At 53.2% G+C, this 20,274-nt stretch overlaps 1 protein-coding gene across 1 annotated transcript in view; it reads right to left on the bottom strand.

Moving 5' to 3' along the window:
- Positions 1 to 20,274, bottom strand: part of LGR6 (leucine rich repeat containing G protein-coupled receptor 6) — a 170,707-nt gene that overhangs the window by 79,206 nt on the left and 71,227 nt on the right. The window contains exons 3-4 of the mRNA XM_059487947.1: positions 14,015 to 14,086; positions 1,127 to 1,198 (exon numbers count right to left, since the gene is read on the bottom strand). Of these exons, the coding sequence (XP_059343930.1) occupies positions 1,127 to 1,198; positions 14,015 to 14,086 (144 nt within the window). The remainder of the gene's footprint in view (positions 1 to 1,126; positions 1,199 to 14,014; positions 14,087 to 20,274) is intronic.

Below are 20,274 nucleotides of genomic sequence, written 5' to 3'. Positions count from 1 at the left end.
GCTGGGAGGGCCACACATGAAGAACTGTGCCCAGTGTAAGGAGGATGAGGAGGAATGAGACAGGTCCAGTGGCTGAGCCAGGGTCCCAGGGCATTTCCCCATGAGCAGCGGTGGAAGGAGCAAGGAAGGGGCTGAGAGGAGAACTGCCAAGGGCCTGCAAGCAAAGATGATGGAGCCAAGCCCTTCAGGGTGGTTCCAGTGATCAAACAAAGGGTAATGGCCACAAATTTCCTTCCAGGAGTTTTAGGTTGGACTTGAGAAAAAGTTTCTTCCCCAGGAATAGCAGCTCCAGGCTACCAGTGAGAGGGGAATCTCTGTGCTTGAAGAGACAAAGCTGCAGCTGCCCCCTGAGTATTTGGGATAGTCCTGCTCCAAGCAGGAGACTGCCAGAAAACATTTCTGGGATAAAAGGGCTGTGTAAACCTGGGACTGAAGTTAAGGATTAAGGGATAAGGGCAGATTTGCAGTGGTTCAGCCCAACTCAAACACTCTTACAAGCTTCAGCTGTGCTCCCTGCACCAAACACACCTTCCCTAAATCCACTGGCACTCCCAGGTCTGGTCTCAACTCCGCCCCTACTCAGGAAACAGCAGAATTCCAAAGTGCTGTGATTTTTAGGGAACATGGGAGCACAGACCTGCTGTGGGTACAGGAAAAGCACAGTCACAGGGCTGAATTGTTAAAGTCTTTAAAGCAGTTCTACCCTGCCACAATTATCCTCCTTTTGGGTTAAACAGCCCAATTTGCCCTTTGCCAGCCCAGACTGAGCTCTGTGCTCCCTGGCAGGTCCTTTCCCCACTGTGGTCCACGGTGCAGAGGACAGAGACTCTCTGGGTGGATATTTTCCAATGTTCCTTGAAATATGCATTGGCTCTGGTGGCCTTTTCATCACAATGCACACATGGGGAGCTGTAATTTCAACATCCTCCACCAAGACAGTGTTTCTTCCTTGAAAACTGCCCTACCCTCCCTTCCACTCTAAGTGACAGTAATCTTTGAATAAATTGGAAAAGAAAAGGAAGAAGGAACAGAACATCCTTGACAAAGGAACTAATGACTCAAATGCTGGGAAGCTGGGGTACCCAAGGGACTGTGCAGCTCGCAGCATTGATTTTTAATGACTTACAGAGATTGGAGATTTGGAAGATCTCTCAGTGCCTCTGCAGGGATGCTGCTCAGCTGATTGTTCTGCAACATCCTATAATTACAAAAAAGAAAACTTTGTTAAAAACCCAACAAAAACAGCCTGACATGAAATGGAGGATGCTGCTGCTTGTTTCTCAAGTTGTTCTGGGCTCTTGCTGGAAAGGCTGGAAAGCATCACTTGGCCAGCAAGGGCTCTTAAAAGGTGGCTGGCAGGTAAGCTGGCAGATGAGCTGCAGCCCAGTGTGGCCCAGGAGGTGCAGCAGAAGGGCCAAGGGATGAGTTTGGTGCTGCACAAGGGGGCCTCTGCTCTGCAGATGTGCCTCTGTTACCCCAGACTGACACCAGTGCTCTGAGCCAGGCTGTCCCACATTTATCCTGGAGTCAGGCAGCCTTTGCCCATGTGTGTTCCCTCAGTGGTTCCCTCCAGAGGGGATGGAAACCAGCCCTGGGCAGCTTTCCTACCCCACTGAGGCACAGCAGGCACAGAGGGTGAGGAGGAGCTGCTCACAGATATTTGCTCAGGAACCCCACAGCTGGCAGCAGGAACTGGAACTGCCGTGGAAAAAACCAAACCAGAGGCTGCAGAGAGAGCAGGTGCCTGGGGCTGGTGGGCTGGACAGGCAGGAGCCAGGAGGAGCTTCAGGGGTGGAAATGAGTGCAGGGCATGGAGGAGGGCCATGAACATGGGGACACCTACACAGGAATGGGAAAGGAGGAGACAAAGGGGACAGTGCACCCAGGGGTGTGGAAGGGGCTAACAGCAAGCCTGTTAGCTAAAGGAGCGAGAAGAAGCTGATAAGAAGCAAGAAGAAGCTGACAAGGAGCTCTCTCAAGGCTGTAACCAAAGACACCAAGAGAAGTGAAGAACTGAAGATAAGAAGAGATGAAGTATTTTTAGAAAGTTAGTTGAAGTCACTGTAGCTTTTCACCAATAGTGTTATGTTAACTTATTGTAGCCAATAGTTAAGGTAAAAGAAGTATAAACAATTAGAAAGTGAATAAAAGGTCAGCCATGTTCAATAATAAAGAGTTGCCATCTGAGACTGCTTGTGGTCTCTGCTTTGTGCCGTGACCGCCTCGACAGCGACACAGGGGTGGGGTGGGTGTGTGAACAGCTCTAGGCATGGAGGCAGAGTGAGAACCACACTCCAAGGGCTGCTCCAGACCTGGTCAGACACAATCCTCTCTCCCTGACCCACTGGAACCCCACACATCTGAGTTTACTGCTGCCATCATCTCAGCACCTTTGCAAAGGCTGTTCCTGACTCTGGACATGCCTCTTTTCCTGAACTTTGTTCCTTCCAGAGCTGGGACATCTCTGACACAAGCTCCCCTGGGTGACAGACACATCCCAGCAAGGTAGCTGGGCCTGGGGAAGTGCCTAAAAAGGAAGGTTTTACATTCCTGAGGTTACTCAAAAACCTCCTTAGAGTGATTGGAGATGGCATGAAAAAGGGAGTGGTGCTTAGGGTCCTATCATAATTTACTGCCAGTGTCGTGGTCTCAGTGGTGAGGGGCAGCCCAAAGAACATGGACCCATTGCAGTGACTGCAGCCTTTCTGCTAAGGATTCAGAGTCCGATGAGGAAGGAAAATTTGAAAGAGACATCCTTTAAAAAAGGGAAGCTTTAGGGCACAAAACTCTTCAACTTCTGGAAGAAAATGGGGACTTACCAGTAAATTATTTGTATGAACACAGAAGAAAGAGCAAGGAAATGAGGAACTGTCAGTAGTAGCTCATGAAAAATGAGTTGTGCCAAAATTTCTTTTTTATACAGAGTAAAAGAACATAAGAATGGAGAAGAAAGAATAGACACCAGCTACCATAACTTATGCTTTCCTTTAGTAAAATGTTAAATTTTGACATTCAGTGCAGGGGAGAAGATGTGTTTGGTACAAAAGGGCAGCAGAGAGGCCACACTTAAAAAATGGTTCCCTTCCAAATGAAGAACATGATTAAGGATCGACAGCATCTCACCTGGCATTCCTGCCAACAACTTGCACATAAGTGGAGAGAGGTTGGTGTGGAAGAGCAGTTCGGAAATGCAGAATTCCACAGAGAAACTGAGGGAAAGGCTCCTGTCCTGGATTGCCAAGCAAATTGGATTTTATTTGCCATCTGTATGGCAGTTGTCAAGTGGGCAGTTTTCCTTATCTTTTCCACACCCACTCCTCCCTCCAGGATGCTGATAAGAGGCCATTGAATGTCACTGCATGGCTGATAAGAACTACAGCATCCCATTGGGAGCCCAGAGGGAGGAGCCAAGCATTCCTACCCGGATAGAATCTGGAGATTCTGGAACACCAGCACAGCTTCTCCACTGGATTGCCCAGAGGAACAGCAGCTGCCTCTTCTTCCCCTGCATCTTCAGAGGCAGAGACTGCACCTTTCTCCAGGATCCCTGCTCCAGCAGAACCAGCCCTGACACTGCAGGAGGGCTGAGCCACAATTCCAATGGGACTGCTGCCAGCACCCTGACCCACAGGGAGTCAGGTTGGGTTCTGACTCTGTCAGTGTTGTTCTAGTGCACTGCATTGTTTATTTTATCCTTTTATTTTCTTCCCTATTAAAGAACTGTTATTTCCTGCTGCCATATTTTTGCCTGAGAGCCCCTTAATTGAAAATTTATAGCAATTTGGAGGGGTAGGGAGGGTTTCCATTCTCCATTTCAGGGGAGGCTCCTGCCTTCATTAGCACACATCTGACTTTCCAAACCAAGACACACTCCATAGATGAACAGGGCTAAAAGGCTGCACAAATACAGCTGGGCATTGGCTATAGCTCTGCCTGGGCTAGTGAGAATCACAGGAGAGCCCGGGCAGGGCAGAAGTGCTCTTGGGAGAGAACAGAGACACTGGGGGTGACTGCAGGGGGTGTGAGGAGCAGGAGACACCACCTGTGATGCTTCTGCTCCTCGTGATGCTGGGCAAGCCCTGGCCAGGCCATGCTGTCCCACCTGGGCCCTGCCCTGCAGGACACAAGGCAGCAGCAGAGCAGCAGGTGACAACAGGCAGAAGGATGGGGAAATGCCAAATCCTCACCTCTGGGCAGCCTAGAATAGAAACAGCAGGGCTGGTAGAAGAGTGGGATGGATGGGGCTCCCCCAGCCATGTCCCCCTCCTGCAGCTCCTGTGCTCAGCTGGGCCCTGGGCAGCACAGGGGCCCCGGGGCTCACAAGGGCCACTCCAAGCCTCTGCACTCTGGCACTCACAGCTGCTGCCCCCTCAGCTCCTCTGCTGTGCCCCTCACAGCTCCCTGCCCCTCTCATCCCCCTCTGCCCCTGCCTGGGGGTCTCTCCCCTCCTGCTGGCCGTGCTCGGGCCAAGGGCAGGGGCAGCGAGCACCAGGAGCTGCCTCTGCTGCCCCCAGAGCCCCTTCCCACAGGGGGCACGCTGCCAGGCTGCTGGCACCCCCCTGCCAGGGCTGGCACCCCACAGCACGTGGGGCTGCTGGCAATGAGCCCTGCAGCTCCATCACCACGGGCTGAGCTTCTCCTTCTGAGCTGTGCAAGGGTCCTGGGAGCCCCAGGGATGGATCCCGGGGGTTCTCTGCAGCCCCTGGGGTGGAAACCTCATCCAGGTGGGCAACAGGGACCAGCACAGCCCCTGGGACTCCTGCTCCTGCAGAGGGATTTGTTTCTGCAGCCCAGGTGTGCTGGGGAGATAAACCCTGGGTCCTGCAGCCCAGTGAACTGGAATAATAATTAATGTGTGTTAAAAATCAAGAAGATGCAGAGCTGGGCACAGAGAGATACAGAGTGAGGCTTCAGAAAGTGCTTTCAGGGTTTTGGTGGGACAAACATTGAATCTCAGTGGCTCTCTGAAATGTGAGCCTGGTGTTTAGTGTTGGTCACTGGAAGTATCTGAAGTCAGCACTAAAGCAAAGCCCATTGTCACACTTCTGCTGGATCCTGCTGCCTGCCATTCAGTACAAGTCCCTCCTCCAAGCAGTAAAACAGACTGAGAGACTTTCCAGACCACCATCAGCATGGACTGGCTCCAAAATGAAGCCATTTTGGTGCAGACAAACAATATTTAAGGAAGATGTTTCAGAGACCTCAGAAACCACTGGATTGGTGGACAATGCTGTTTTTCACAGCAGCTAGAGAAGTTTTCAGATGCTGGGACTGGGACAAGAACCAGTGCACTTCACATTGCACATAATGAATCCAATAACTCATCATCAGAGCATGACACAGAGAAACCATAAACCAATTCCAAACAGAGTTCGATAATATTCTAGGGACAGGGCCACCCTGGTGTTAAACAAGAAATTCTTCATTGGGCCTCAAGCTCAGGAAAGCTCCAGCTGTTCTTACAGGGAGCTCAGGTTTTAGCAGGGCAAGACATGTTGTGTTTATCCCTGGATGTCCCAGGATGGCTTCTCTTACAGGACAGCCCCCATCAGGCCCTGCTCACTGCACTCACTCCTTACACATCACATTAGACCACCCTTGCTTATTACTTGTTGTTTATTTTTCATAAACAACATACAACATGATTTTGGGAAGAGCTCAAATAATTGTACCAAAACCTGGTGGAAGATCCTACACACCTGCAGGATCACACCTGCTCTCTGTGCCACCTCCTTCCTGGGGTTAGAGCTGGTTCTGATTCTGGTTTATGCTCCATACCATAAAACAGGAGCATGGCAAAAGGGTTCTGAGGACAGCATGGCATCTGAAAAGCTGGGACAGGGCTGCTGGGTCCCTCCCTGTCTAAGTTGTGGCGTTTTGCCCTTTGGGGTGCTGCTCTTAAGAAAGGGGAAGACAATGCTGCAGCTCACTGAGGAGACCACCTGCAGCATCCAAGGATGGCCAACACATTCTGCTTCAAGAGGTCACTGCACCATTGAATGTCAGCAGCATTGAAAAGAGGGAACAATTCTCAAATCAATCATCTGTCACCTCCTGACTCATGGTCCTAAAAGCCTTGGGCAGCCTCTGTTCCCTCCCCACATTCCTGCTGCCCCCAGGGTAGGAAGCTGCTCTCCAGGGTGTGGGCAGGGAGGGTGGTGCAGGGTCTGTATGGAGCCCAGGGTGCTGGATCTCTGCTGCAGGGTGCCTGCCTGAGGCACAGACAGTCTGTGAGGCTGCACCTCAGTCCACAAAATCACAGCAACCCCGAGATCCCAGATCACACTGGCCTCAGCCTTTGTCTGTCAGCATCTGTCTGTTCCTGCCTCTCCCTCAGCTCCTGCCTTCCAACAAAATCCCTGGATTTCATTGGCTTTCCTACAGCAAGGTGCTGCTTCAGAGCAGCCTAGAGACAACCTTAGAGCTCAAATCCTTCTGGATTTGTTTCTGCAGCCAAAGTGTGCTGGAGAGATAAACCCCTGAGTCCTGCAGCCCAGTGAAGTGGAATAATAAGCATGGAGCAATCCTGGTCTAGTTGATGTGATTTCTCACTTGCTGAGTCTAATTTTTCTTAGAATTTATTCAGGGTGGTGAGGCCCTGGCACAGGGTGCCCAGAGAAGCTGTGGCTGCCCCTGGATCCCTGGAAGTGTCCAAGGCCAGGTTTGGGGCTTGGAGCATCCTGGGACAGTGGAAGGGGGTGAAATGGGATGGTCCTTAAGCTTCCTTCAAATCCAAACCATTTTGTGATTCTATGACCTTGCTGGTTGATGAGCCAACTTCTGGACAGGCTGAGGACACTGATGAACATGACAAAGACTGCTCAGAGCAGCAATGGCTCAAGCCCAGGTGTGGATGGAGCACTGTCCCCTTGCTTGGCACTGCTCAGGTGGTACCAGACACCAGCAGACACAGACACTCCACCTGCTGCCCACAGCAGCCTGACTGGAACCACAATAAATCACAGCTCCTCAGAGGTGGGGTTTCATTTTCACAAGCAGGAGGATTGTTTGTTGGCAGGGGCCACGCCTGAACGACCAGAAAAATGTTGGGATCGGGTCCCATCACAGCAGGATCCTTGCACAAGAGAGCTCAGCAGACACACAGCCCTCAGAGTTGCAGGCCTGTGCATGATAAAATGTCCCCATCCTGGGAGGCTGAAGTGACTCAGCCAGCACAGTCAAAGGGCTGTTATTGCTGGAGGCAACTGCGCCTGGAGCCCATGCATGGGGATTAAAGGCATTCCAACCTCTGCACGTTCCTTTTCCCTCCCAAAGGGAGCGTCTCTTGGATGGGCCACACCATTCCCTTTGTCTCAAAGCCATTTCTGCACTGCACAGCTCAGGGCTGGCCAAGAGATGGGTCTATCTAGGGATTGCTGAAGTGTCCCAAGCCACCTCCAAACCTGCTATCCTGAGCAACTTGACTTTTCTGGTGATGTTGTTTGATGTGTGCTCACACACCAGGTGAGTCAGCACCTGTCCTGGGCTTCAGGAGCTCCTGAGGTCACTGCTGAGAAGGAAAAGAGGAGGGGATGGTGAGGGGGGCATTGGGTAGGGCCCATCCAGGGCTTGTGGTGTGTGCTGAGCAAGGCCCTCCTGTCCAGCCTGCCTATATAAGGAGATGAACCATGGGCAGGGCTGGGCAGGGTGTGCTGGGAGGGGGGTCAGGCAGTGCTGAGAGCACACCCCAGGCTGTGCTGGGCAGAGCTGGGCAGTGCTGGGCAGTGCTGGGCAGTGATCACACCCCAGGCTGTGCTGGGCAGAGCTGGGCAGTGCTGGGCAGTGCTGGGCAGTGATCACACCCCAGGCTGTGCTGGGCAGAGCTGGGCAGTGCTGGGCAGTGCTGGGCAGTGATCACACCCCAGGCTGTGCTGGGCAGAGCTGGGCAGTGCTGGGCAGTGCTGGGCAGTGATCACACCCCAGGCTGTGCTGGGCAGAGCTGGGCAGTGCAGGGCAGTGCAGGGCAGTGCAGTGGTCACACCCTGGGCAGTGCTGGGCAGTGCTCACACCCTGGGCAGAGCTGGGCAGTGCTGGGCGGAGCTGGGCAGTGCAGTCCTCACACCCTGGGCAGTGCTGGGCAATTCTGGCCAGGCCAATGCTGGGGCAGTGCTGGGCAGTGCAGTGCTCACATCCTGGGCAGTGCAGGGCAATTCTGGCCAGGCCAATGCTGGGGCAGTGCTGGGCAGTGCAGTGCTCATACCCCAGGCAGTGCAGTGCTCACACCCCGGGCTGTGCAGTGCTCACACCCTGGGCAGTGCAGGGCAATGCTCACACCCCAGGACAGAGCTGGGCAGTGCTCACACCCTGGGCTGTGCAGGCAGGCTGGGCAGCACAGGCTCTGCACACTCCCCCAGGCTGGCTGGGGCTTGCTGAGGAATGGAGTGCCAGGGTGGGCCTGCTGTGGGAGCAGGGTCTGCAGCCTGGAGGATGCACTCAGGCATTTTGCCCTCCATGCTTTGGGGTGAGGTTGTGGTTGCACTTGGAGTCTTTCCCCGTGGAGTTTGGTGTGGGATTCCTTCTTGGCTAGAGAGCCCTGCTGTTGGTGCAGCCTGTTTAGCCAGGAGTCAGAGCAGGGGCACTCCTGGCTGTGCAGGGACACCTGAGCAAGGCTGGGGTGTCTGGGAAGCTGCGGCAGCACAAGTCAGCCCATGGGACCTTCCTGCTGATGGAGCTCCAGGCAGGACACCTGGAGGTGAGAAGCATCCAGGCAGCTCATGAGGAGCTCTGGAAGGATGGAGAAGTTTCCAGTTTTCCAGATACTCTCATTAAGCAGCATATTCTGCCACCTTGGAAAGGGAGAGCATGGACCAAGGAGTTGATTTTGAAAGGGAAGGAGCTTGCAGAGGGGTCAAAGCAGCCTGTGGAGTGGCTTGCAGTGATCCTGGCAATGAAGCTTGCACTGAGGAGCATCAGCCCTGTGGAGAGGAGGTGCGTGCTGCAGAGCAGCCCCAGAAGAGCTGCACTCCCAAAGTCTCTGCACAGGGCTGGACTTGCCAGTGCAGAAAATCCCTGAGCAGCAGCTCCTGTCTACCATCCCCCCTGTCAGCCTGCCCTGTCTGAGGGGGCTGAGGAGACCCTTGCCCTTGGTGCTCCAGGCTCCATGCATGAAGACCCCAGCCCATCCCAGCAGATCTGGGGCATGGTGTTTGGTTGGGCCCTTCCCCTGCTCCCTTCCAGGTTTCCACACACCTGCTTCCCTGGGTGTACCCCTGCATGCTTTCTGCACAGGCCTATCTCCATGGCCACTTTCCAGGTGGTTTTTGTGCAGTGAAGCAGCCAGAGGAGGCAGAGCCAAGAATCTGCTCCAGGTTCCAGCACCTCTGGGATTCACTCCGAGGGCAGGGAGAGACCATCTGCACAGGTGGGTTGGTGGAGGAATTCCCAGGGTGTTTCCCATCCTTTTTTAAACATAAACTGATTCTCTGGGAAGACTGGGAAAGCACCAGGCCCCTTGACAGCCCAAGAAGCATGTGAGAGTTTACTTGTGGACCTGCACATGATTGCAATTAGCCCCAGGGCTCTAGCACACTAAAATTAAACCAAGAAAATTGTTTCCATCCCCAGATATCAGCCTGCCTCCTCAGGGGACTCCCTTGCCACCAGAGGGAAGATCTTTGACCCTGCTGTGAGTCAGCTGCTGAATTGCCCAGGTTTCAGCTGGTCATGGTTGGGGCAGCCATTCTCAAATTGTCAAACCTCAGCCAGCCTGGGACACAGCACCCATGTCTCTAAACACAACATCCCCAATATCCCTGCTGCCATCTACTCCAAAACCTGCTATTCCTCGTGTTCACAAATGGAGATGATGGATTTCCTGACTCATTGCAGCAGCAGCTGTAGTGAGAGCCCATGGCAGCACCATATCCCACTGCAGACAGGCCAGGAGAACCATCAGAGACTTTTGAAAGTGAAATGCTCCCAGTGGTGTGGGGTCTGGTAGTGCTCCGGTTTTGAGGGAGCAGGAACTTTGTGAAATAAGAGGTTCATGGGTGGAGCAGTCACTGTGAGCATCCACCCTCCTCCCCTTGTCCTTGAAGGTCTGTGTCCATTCTCAGTCCCCTCTCCTCCAGGTTAAGTGACCTCATGTCACAGACATCTTTTATGAAAAAGCCTTTCCTTAGGATTTTTCCTCCTGAGAAGCTGAGAGGACTAAGGACAAACTGTAAACAATGATTATCTGCTGCTGTGGAATGCAACAGGTGCATCTGTGATTGGTCTTGTGTGGTTGTTTCTAATTAATGGCCAATCACAGTCAGCTGGCTCAGACTCTCTGTCCGAGTCACAAGCCTTTGTTATCATTATTTCTTTTTCTGTTCTTAGGCAGGGATGGGGATCAGCCCTGGTTTGTCATGTACACATTGCAGGGTGCCAAGGGGTCTGCCAAGACAAGGAAGAGAGAATGAAATCTGCCTGTACATTCTCTTTCTATTCTTCTGTCTATTCATCCTTCTGATTAAATCCTTTCTTCTATTCTTTTAGTATAGTTTTAATATAATATATATCATAAAATAATAAATCAAGCCTTCTGAAACATGGAGTCAGATCCTCATCTCTTCCCTCTTCCTCAGACCCCTGTGACACTGTCACAACCTCATCTGATTCACTGTTCACCACCAGAACCTAAATCCTTCTCACTGGGCAGCAGGACCCAGGGTTTATCTCCCCAGCACACCTGGGCTGCAGAAACAAATCCCTCTGCAGGAGCAGGAGCCCCAGGGGCTGTGCTGGTCCCTGTTGCCCACCTGGATGAGGTTTCCACCCCAGGGGCTGCAGAGAACCCCCGGGATCCATCCCTGGGGCTCCCAGGACCCTTGCACAGCTCAGAAGGAGAAGCTCAGCCCGTGGTGATGGAGCTGCAGGGCCCATTGCCAGCAGCCCCACGTGCTGTGGGGTGCCAGCCCTGGCAGGGGGGTGCCAGCAGCCTGGCAGCGTGCCCCCTGTGGGAAGGGGCTCTGGGGGCAGCAGAGGCAGCTCCTGGTGCTCGCTGCCCCTGCCCTTGGCCCGAGCACGGCCAGCAGGAGGGGAGAGATGAGAGATGAGAGATGAGCAGGGGCAGAGGGGGATGAGAGGGGCAGGGAGCTGTGAGGGGCACAGCAGAGGAGCTGAGGGGGCAGCAGCTGTGAGTGCCAGAGTGCAGAGGCTTGGAGTGGCCCTTGTGAGCCCCGGGGCCCCTGTGCTGCCCAGGGCCCAGCTGAGCACAGGAGCTGCAGGAGGGGGACATGGCTGGGGGAGCCCCATCCATCCCACTCTTCTACCAGCCCTGCTGTTTCTATTCTAGGCTCCAGAGGTGAGGATTTGGCATTTCCCCATCCTTCTGCCTGTTGTCACCTGCTGCTCTGCTGCTGCCTCGTGTCCTGCAGGGCAGGGCCCAGGTGGGACAGCATGTCCTGGCCAGGGCTTGCCCAGCATCACGAGGAGCAGAAGCACCACAGCTCGTGTCTCAGGGCAGGGGGGTCCCAGCCCAGCAGCCAATACCTCCAGGGAGGTTCAGTGTGAAGCCTGAAGGGTGATTTGCCCTCTCTGAGTCCTCTTCTCCCTTGATTTTCAGCAGAGCCAGAATGGTTAAGTATAAACTCAGTGCTTTGCCTCTGCCTAGAGTGAGGAGACAGCACTTTCCTCCATGCTCCCGTCTTTAATACCTGACATCTCAACATCTTTCTGACGTTTCCTGTCTCATGGGGTCTTCAGATCCCCATCTCCAGATACCCTCTGAAGAGGGGAATATTTGTGTGGTTTTGGTGGAGATTTCCAGGTGAAATGCCCTGATCCCTCACTCCTCAAGCTTCTCAATGCAATATTTCCAGGTGAAATGCCCTGATCCCTCACTCCTGCTGCCTCTGGGTCCCTGGTGAGCTTGTCCCTGCTGCCTGTGGCCCTGTCCTAGGGCAGAGCTCACCCTCCCCTCCCCACGGGGCTCTGAAGGGAGGCACTGCTCCAGGAAAGTTGCATTTGCCCTCACCCAGGTCTGACACAAACAGAATTGATCAAAAGCACCTTGAAAAGCTCCCGTCCCCAGAGCAGAAGGCTCCTCTTGTTGAAATTGGGTGGGAGAGCTGCGGTTTTTCCTCAGTTCCTTTGATTTGTTGCCTAATGCAGGGGATGGATAAATCTCTAAGCCATGAGATTTAGGGCAGGATTCATACTTTACATCTTCAGAAGACGTAGTAAACAGCCTTATACTCTCTAATCCTGGGAGCAGGTTTGTACCTGCTCTCTCTGCATAAACTGGACCAGCTACAACAATTTCACATTGTGGCTGAGTTCAAAACATCCCCTTGGGGATGAAATGTTTATTGCAGAAGATTTTTAAGATGGTTCCTCAGGGAGAAAGGGACTCCCACCTCAACATCCTGCACAGACCCTGGGGGCTGTCACAGGGACAGACACAAGAACAGAGTAACTCCATGAGGAGTGGGACACCTTGGGAAGGGGTGAGTGTGGGTGCCACAGCAGAGACAGCTCAGATGAGTGGGGATTTCAAAGTTTCCAGAGGAGATTTGTCTCTCAGAGCTTCCCCACTGGGCAGCAGGAGTGGGTGCTGCCTGCAGTGACATTTATTGAGCAGGGTTAGCCTGCGGGTACATTTATTGAGCAGGGTTAGCTGCGATGGTCTTTATTGAGCAGGGATAGCCTGCAGTCACTTTATTGAGCAGGGTTAGCCTGCAATTGCCTTTATTGGGCAGGGTTAGCCTGCGCTGACATTTATTGAGCAGAGTTAGCTGCAACGGCCTTTATTGAGCAGGGATACCCTGCAGTGACATTTATTGAGCAGGGATACCCTGCAGTGACATTTATTGAGCAGGGTTAGCCTGCAATGATCTTTATTGAGCAGGGATAGCCTGCAATGACCTTTATGGAGTAGGGTTAGCAGGTCCCTGATGGCTGCAGAGCTCCAGGGTCCAGCTGCCTCCATGGGATCCCTTAGGTCACACTGCTCAAGGATCCCAACCTTTCCCAGGTCACTCCAGAGCCCTGCAAAGGCCTCCTGGGCTGTGAAGGGCTTTGTGGTGAGGGCAGCTTTCCCAGTTTACCCTTTCCCAGGTACCTGGACCTCGGAGTTGCTCCAACCCAGCCCCAACAGAGAAGCAGAGCAGAAGGGGCCAATTTGGGGTCTGGGCTCCACATTTGGGGGACGCCACTTGAGGGGGGTTTGGTGAGTTTTATGCACCATGTCAACCTCTGCAGATTCTCACAGGGCACATTGTGGGCACACCATGCCCTAGGGGGACCTTCCCAGTTTGTGGGGTGGGACACAGCTCCCCATTGGGGAGGACACAGCTCCTCATTGGGGTGGGACACAGTTTCCTCATTGGGGTGGGACACAGCTCCCCATTTTGGGGGACACAGCTCCCCACTGGGGTGGGACACAGCTCCTCATTTTGGGGTGGGACACAGCTCCCCACTGGGGTGGGACACAGCTCCTCATTTTGGGGTGGGACACAGCTCCCCACTGGGGTGGGACACAGCTCCCCATTTTGGGGTGGGACACAGCTCCCCACTGGGGTGGGACACAGCTCCTCATTGGGGGGGACACAGCTCCCCTGTTGGGGGACACACAGCTCCCATTGGGGTGGGACACAGCTCCTCATTGGGGTGGGACACAGCTCCTCATTTTGGGGGACACAGCTCCTCATTGTGGGGGGACACAGCTCCTCATTGGTGTGGGACACAGTTTCCCATTGGGTGGGACACAGCTCCCCATTGAGGGGACACAGCTCCCCAGTGTGGAGGGACACAGCTCCTCATTGAGGGGGGACACAGCTCCCATTGGGTGGGACACAGCTCCCCATTGGGTGGGGACACAGCTGCCCATTGGGTGGGACACAGCTCCTCAGTGGAGTGGGACAGAGCTCCTCAATCACCAAGGGCATGTTTGCCAGGGTGGGTTTAACATCTGACCCTACACCTTGAAGCTTTGCATCCCCTCGGGATGGCTGCAGGTCCCTGCTCATGGCCAGGGGCTGGGGAGAGGCAGGGACAGGGATTGCCCTGCAAAGAGGAACAAGTTACTTACAGGATCTTCAGGCTGTAGAGGCCAGAGAAAGCTTCCCCTGGGATCCTGGAGATCTGGTTTCCAGAGAGGCGCCTGCAGTGGAAAGAAGAGGCAGTCATGTGTCAGCATCCTTGTGATGACAGTCCTTGCGTGCAGAGGCTTCACAACCCCTCCATGCTTCACTGTCCCCTCCAGGGGAGGCTGCAGCACCTGCAAGCTGGGCCACAAGCCTGAGCTGGGCATCATCCCCTGAAAATCCCAGCATCATCCCCTGGCCCAGCCTGAGGAACAGCAAAGAAAATCTCAGCTCTGCCAGACCTGAATCCAGCATTTTCAGCATCCAGAGACAGCTCATTGCTCAAAGCCATTTCCTGGATAGACACAGGCGCCCAGCACAGAAATACAGCACAAGCAGTGAGCAGCCCACAGACCCTGCTCCACGCCAGCCTTGGCAGAGAGACTGCAGCAGGGCAGAGCTGTTTCTGCTCATGGATTTAGGTCTGTCCCTAAATCCTGGCTGGTGAATGAGGGCCCAAGGGATGGGAGAGGAAGCAAAGAGCAGCATCACAATGGAAAATGGGACATATCTGGGACATAGAGAAAAGAGCAGGGGAGAACATTCAGAATTTCCTGAAAGAATTTGTTGAAGGAAACCTGTGGGATTTGCCATTGTACAGCATCACCTGATCTTAGAATTCAAAATTCAACAAGGTCCAGAGGAGGCTGAGGAATTAAAAGGTATTTGCATTTTTCATTGCCATTAGAAACTGGATCACTGTTACCATCAGGACTATGGTGGGAGCATGTGGTTGAGCCAGGACTGAAGTCCAGAACTTCTGAATCTAGGCTTGATCTAGAGAAGGGGTGACTTTTCTCTTTCTCCTCTTGTTTTGAGGACAAACATGGATGAAGTCCCAGCCCCCATCATCCAGAAATCATAAAGACAGTTCAACAACCCGATTAAGACCCCAAATTGCCCCTACAATTGGGCAAGAATCTTGTCTACTTGACTTGGAGTGGAATATTGCATCTCCAAAACAGAGACAGTGAACATCATTTGTGACCAGGCTCATCTGCATTCTCACAGAAAGTCCAAACCAGGCCCAAGAGGTTGGGCACAAACAACCCAAGATTTTTAGCACAGACCTGGCAAAGGTATTCATTAAACTCTTGTTTCTCTTTAGGCATTTTTTAGGGGAAGGAGACAGGTGTGGAGGCTGAGCAGTGCAGTCCTGGCTGGAAGAGTGCAGGGGAACTCTTGGGATCTCTGCTGCTCACAGTGACCCTGAGATGTGTTAAAGTCTCTTTTCCCAGCCTGGTGCTTGAAGAAGGAGTCAGAACTCTTCAGTTCTCGGTCTCAAGGTTGTTTATTGTTCCTTATCTATAAAATTCTTTCCCCTGCCCTGCCGAGGTCCACTCAGCAAGAGAGTCAGAGGCACTCTGCCTGCCCCTGTTATCTTTTTATACTAAAAAATATAAAAACTTTTTAGTATTATTATTAGTATTATTAGGGGCAGTGTAATCTTTTTATGCTAAAAACTACGTGTACAATATTTACAATTACTTCCCAACACCTATCACATGTGTTAGACAGTGAGCTTCTACCTTAAACCAATCTAAAAGTGCCAACATCACAGCGGAAGATGGAAGCTAAGAAGAAGAAGGAGAAAGGCTGGGCATGCCCAGATTCCTCCATCTTGCCCCCTGAACTCCCATGCTGAAAACTTCAAAAAGCTATTTTTCACTCTGTGATAAATTCACTATCATTCTATTTAAACTGTCGTGGCTTGTAATCCTTCATATAAAGGTTGGCAATTGTTTTTTCCAAGGGCAAAATCAAAGGCAAAGGGGTCTGGGGCTCTGTGCCAGGGTCTCTGAGCCCCCTGGGCAGGGGCTGGAGCCCTCCAGGGCAGCCAGAGGGATGTCCTGGGTTCTGACAGGGATCCAGGGCTCTGCAGAGGTCACCGAGGGGACCAAGGTGTTGTGGGCAGCCAGGCTCACCGGTGGCAGAGCCCGTGTGGGTGTCTGAGCTCTCCCTCCCCTCGGGAATCTGCAGAAAATCTCTCCCATAATGAGGCCTCTGACAGCACAAACAGCACAGGGTCGTCTCTTTAATGTGTGAGAGCAGGTTGGAACCTGCCTCCTGCAGCACATGATCCGCCTGGCAGGCTGGGCTATTTGTCACTTAGGGGCTGTGATTTGGGGTAATTGCTGCTTTTGATTGCTGATTTCCACATGGGAGGGAGGGAGTGCTGTCCGGGAGGCTGCAGTGCTTGCCTGGAGGGGAGGTGTTCCTGCACGGCATCTTCAGCCTGCTCCTGCATCCTCCTCCTCCCTGGCTGTCTGTCTGTCCTCACCTCCCCGCAGCTCCGGGTTGCTCACACCTATTCCAGGCTCAAAGTGCCTCTCTGCTCTCTTTTCTGGGTGTGTTTGAGTGTTTGCCAGGTTCCTGAATGGATCTGGGACCTCCAGGATTAGAAGCCTGCTCCTGCATTCTCCTCTCCTCCCTGCCTGTCCTCACCTCCCCGCAGCTCTGGGCTGCTCGCACCTACTCCAGGCCCCTCACACCTATTCCAGGCCCAAAGTGCCTCTTCTGGCAGCTCTGTGCCTCCCTGCTCACTTCCCTGGGTGTGTTTGAGGGTTTGCCAGGACCCTGAATGGATCTGGGACCTCCAGGATTAGCAGGAGAGGAATGTGGAGCTGAAATGGAGCCCCAGCTGGGGCTGCCGGCCTCAGAGGGTGCTGGGGAGCCCCAGATGCTGGTGGGACACTGCGGAGCCAGCTGGTGGCACCTCAGCTCTGTGGGTAACACAGAACATAAGGGAGAAATAACTCTGTGTTATTTTGAAGCAGATGCCCTGCTTTCACTGGGTGAAATTAGAGGTTTCTCAGGTGAATTTAGAGGCTCAAAGCACCCCCAGGCCCAGATAAGGCCCCGTGCCTCACTGCTGCTGCAGATGTTTCTGTCCTTGGCCATATTGCGCCAGGCTGTGCCTTGTCCCTGGCTCACCTCTGGTCTCTGGCTCTTCTCTCCATGCCTTTTACTCCTCCCTGCCCCTGGGGCAGCCCAGCTCCTCTCCCCAGGGTCAGGGTCCATGCCAGGCCAGGAGCAGGCCCAAAGGGAGGCCCCAGCCACAACCACCTCTCTGAACTCTCCTCCCAAGGCCATTGACAGTGTCACTGGGGTCCAACATGGGCTCTGCCCACTTCTGGGCAGGGGCTGGGAGGTGGGACAGTTCTGTGATTGTGCACACAAGCTGAGTTTTCCCTTTCCTAGAGGGCTGCATGGCTGGCTGTGCACACAGGGTCGGAGGTGTGGGGTTTGCTGGACCTCCAGGACAGGTGCTGATGCTGCTGGGGGTGTTCCAGGTGTTCCAGGCAGGGGAGCATGGCTGTGCCACCTCTCTGAGAGCAGACCAGGAATGGGTGAGCCTTTTGGGGTGTCCTGTCAAGGGTGAGCGCTGGAAACATATCATAGAACCACAGAACAGTTTAAGTCAGAAGGGAGCTTAAAGCTCATCTCATTCCACTCCTTGCCATGGCAGGGACACCTTCCACTGTCCCAGTGTGCTCCAAGCCTTGTCCATCCTGGCCTTGGACACTTCCAGGGATTGAGCAGCCACAGCTGCTCTGGGCACCCCGTGCCAGGGCCTGCCCACCCTCACAGCCAAGTATTCCTTCCCATTATCCCACCCACCCCTTCCCTCTGGCAGTGGGAGCCATTCCCTGTGTCCTGTCCCTCCATCCCTTGTCCCCAGTCCCTCTCCAGCTCTCCTGGAGCCCCTTTAGGCCCTGGCAGGGGCTCTGAGCTCTCCCTGGAGCTTCTCCTCTCCAGGTGAGCACCCCCAGCTCTGCCAGCCTGGCTCCAGAGCAGAGGGGTTCCAGTTCTTGGAGCCTCTTCCTGACCATCCTTTGCTTCCATGCCATTAACTCCTGTGCCAGTTCATGTCAGAGACCCAAGACATAAAAATCTTCCTGTGTGTGACCCTTCCTCTGTCCATGGTCACTTGGCACTCTTCCAGGTCCATGGTTCCCTCTGTCCCTCTCACTCAAACTCTCCAGAAATCCCCCTGCTTGGCAGACAGGCACCCATTGAATATATCTGCAGGATTCAGATCCCACAGGAAACGCAGTGAAATTGTTCTTTCCTTTCCATTTAAAATGGAACAATAACATTTGAAGTGATGCTGCCAGTGTGACATCCCCTGAGACAGCTCCTAATTCACTCCTTCTGTGGAGGAGCTTGGGTGAATAACCCCACCAAGGAGGACAGAAAGGCACTGCCTTTGCCCTAAGCACAGGGAAGAGGAGCTATTCTTGCAGGGCTGAAATTCTGGTCCACATGGGCTCAGCTCTAGGCCTGCTCAGGGCTCTTTTTAGGACAGACTTCATTCAGTGTTATGTCCTGTTCTCCTGAAGTTTACACTGTGACATGGGGTTGGGAGAAAGAGAAAGCTCTGCGTTTAAAAAGTGGCTGATAGAAGAAGGAGGGAAGGGGCAGGTAGAAGGGGAGGGTGACAGCTGGATGTGGCTGGCTTGCTTCAGAAAGCTCGTGGTGGATTTTAGATCCTGCCCCCCTGCCTCCCCTTCCACCACTCCCATGATTTCTGGGAACATTCCTCCAGGCTTTGATCTGCATTCCCAATACACTCCAAGTTGGAACAAACTCATGGTTTACCACTGTATGGTTGCTGCTGTTCAGTTACCACAGGCTCAACCCTCCTGTATCTTGGGCTTCTTGGTCATGCTGCAACTTCCATGGCACGCCCGAAGGCTGTGCTGGGCAAGATGGCTCATGTCAGGTGCTCAGGCAGCTCAGGGATGCTCTTATCACTCACATTAGGAGGCAGGAACGTTGCCCATTGGCAGGACAGGACAAACATGTGTGTCCATATCCCAGTGAAATTCTCCCCTTGCCAAAGTTTCACTGAGCGTGTCGGCCGCCCCTTTGATCTCCTGCTCAGGGTGGTTTCTCAAGCACTCACCTCTCGAGGCAGTGTGCCCAGACACTCCATGCTCCTGCCTAAACTGTGTCATCCTGCCAAGCCTGGGCCTTCCCCTGGGCACACAGGGGACCACAGGCCCTGTGTCATGCCTGGGTTTGTTCTTGTGCTGGTGCAAAGCAGGAATAAAGCCAATTAAGTCAACAAGTGAAAACATGGTGCATTTGAGGAAAGGGCCAGGCCTGGACTCTTCCTTCTCACACAGGAATCTGCAGCTGGTCCTAGTGTGGTATCTCCTGAAGATGCCTCTAATGTGGTCTGTGCTGTCTCACTCCATCCCTGAGGAGAAGACTGTGCCTGTTTGTAGCCCTGCTCGCTGTGCCCCCTCAGTGCCTGTTCCAACTCGATAGATTGATCGCATTTGTTCTTTTGTTTATGGTCCTCAAGCCAGTTTTCAACCCACATGAATGCTCATATGCAAGCCAGTTTGCATTCATTTGCCAAGTAATATTAGTAAGACACAGCTCCTTAATGAACAGGACACTGAAAACCTTCACTCCATCTCTTTATATTATAAATTGCAAAGGTTTTCTGTTTGTTCCCTCCAAACCTTCAGAGCAGTTTTCACTTTTGACTCTACTTTTGGTGCCCCACTTGGGGTACCCAGAACATAATTAGTCATATGGAAAGCAGTTTTCAGGAAAACTGGGGCCAGCTATCCCACCTAGCAAGGATTTTTCAGTTGCTGAACACTCTCCCTGGTCTAAATGGAGTAGAAATAGAATGGAAATTTCTAAAATTTCCAAATATTTTGAATTTCATTTGGGGAGCTGCAATATCTTGGCCTCATTGGTCAATGTTCATGATAGACAACCCCTTAGAAGCCCTTCTCTCCTGCACCTTGGCCATTGCTAAGGACAGTCCTCACCCCATGCACAGGGATGAGCTTTGGAAGGCTTCATCAGAGGAATTATCCATTAACTCTCTCTGTGCTTTTGCTCACCCACTGAACTGATGGAGCAGCACCATCCTCTGCCAAGGACTGGTGCCAGAAAGTCCTGGATCAACCAGAGCTGGTCTCCTTTATGACAATGAGTTGTGCCCTGGTGCCTTCTCTGCACAGGAGCTGTGCAGAGTCCTGGGGGAACCACAGAGGCCAAGAATTCAGAGCTGCAGCTCTTTAGCTGTGGCCACCTGGAAGTGGAGGGCTATGCCAGGCAAGGTGACTGCCAAGGGAGCAGTGAATTCTGCTGTGGATTCTGCCTCCAAATCTCAGCATAGCAAAATAATTTCATGGCCCTACAAGCATTTGTGTCTCCATGACACCTGTCCAGCATG

Source organism: Ammospiza nelsoni, chromosome 23 (assembly GCF_027579445.1).
Source record: "Ammospiza nelsoni isolate bAmmNel1 chromosome 23, bAmmNel1.pri, whole genome shotgun sequence".
Lineage (NCBI taxonomy): Eukaryota > Metazoa > Chordata > Aves > Passeriformes > Passerellidae > Ammospiza > Ammospiza nelsoni.
Note: the sequence above shows the minus strand (reverse complement) of the source record. Positions and strands in the feature narration are given on the sequence as shown.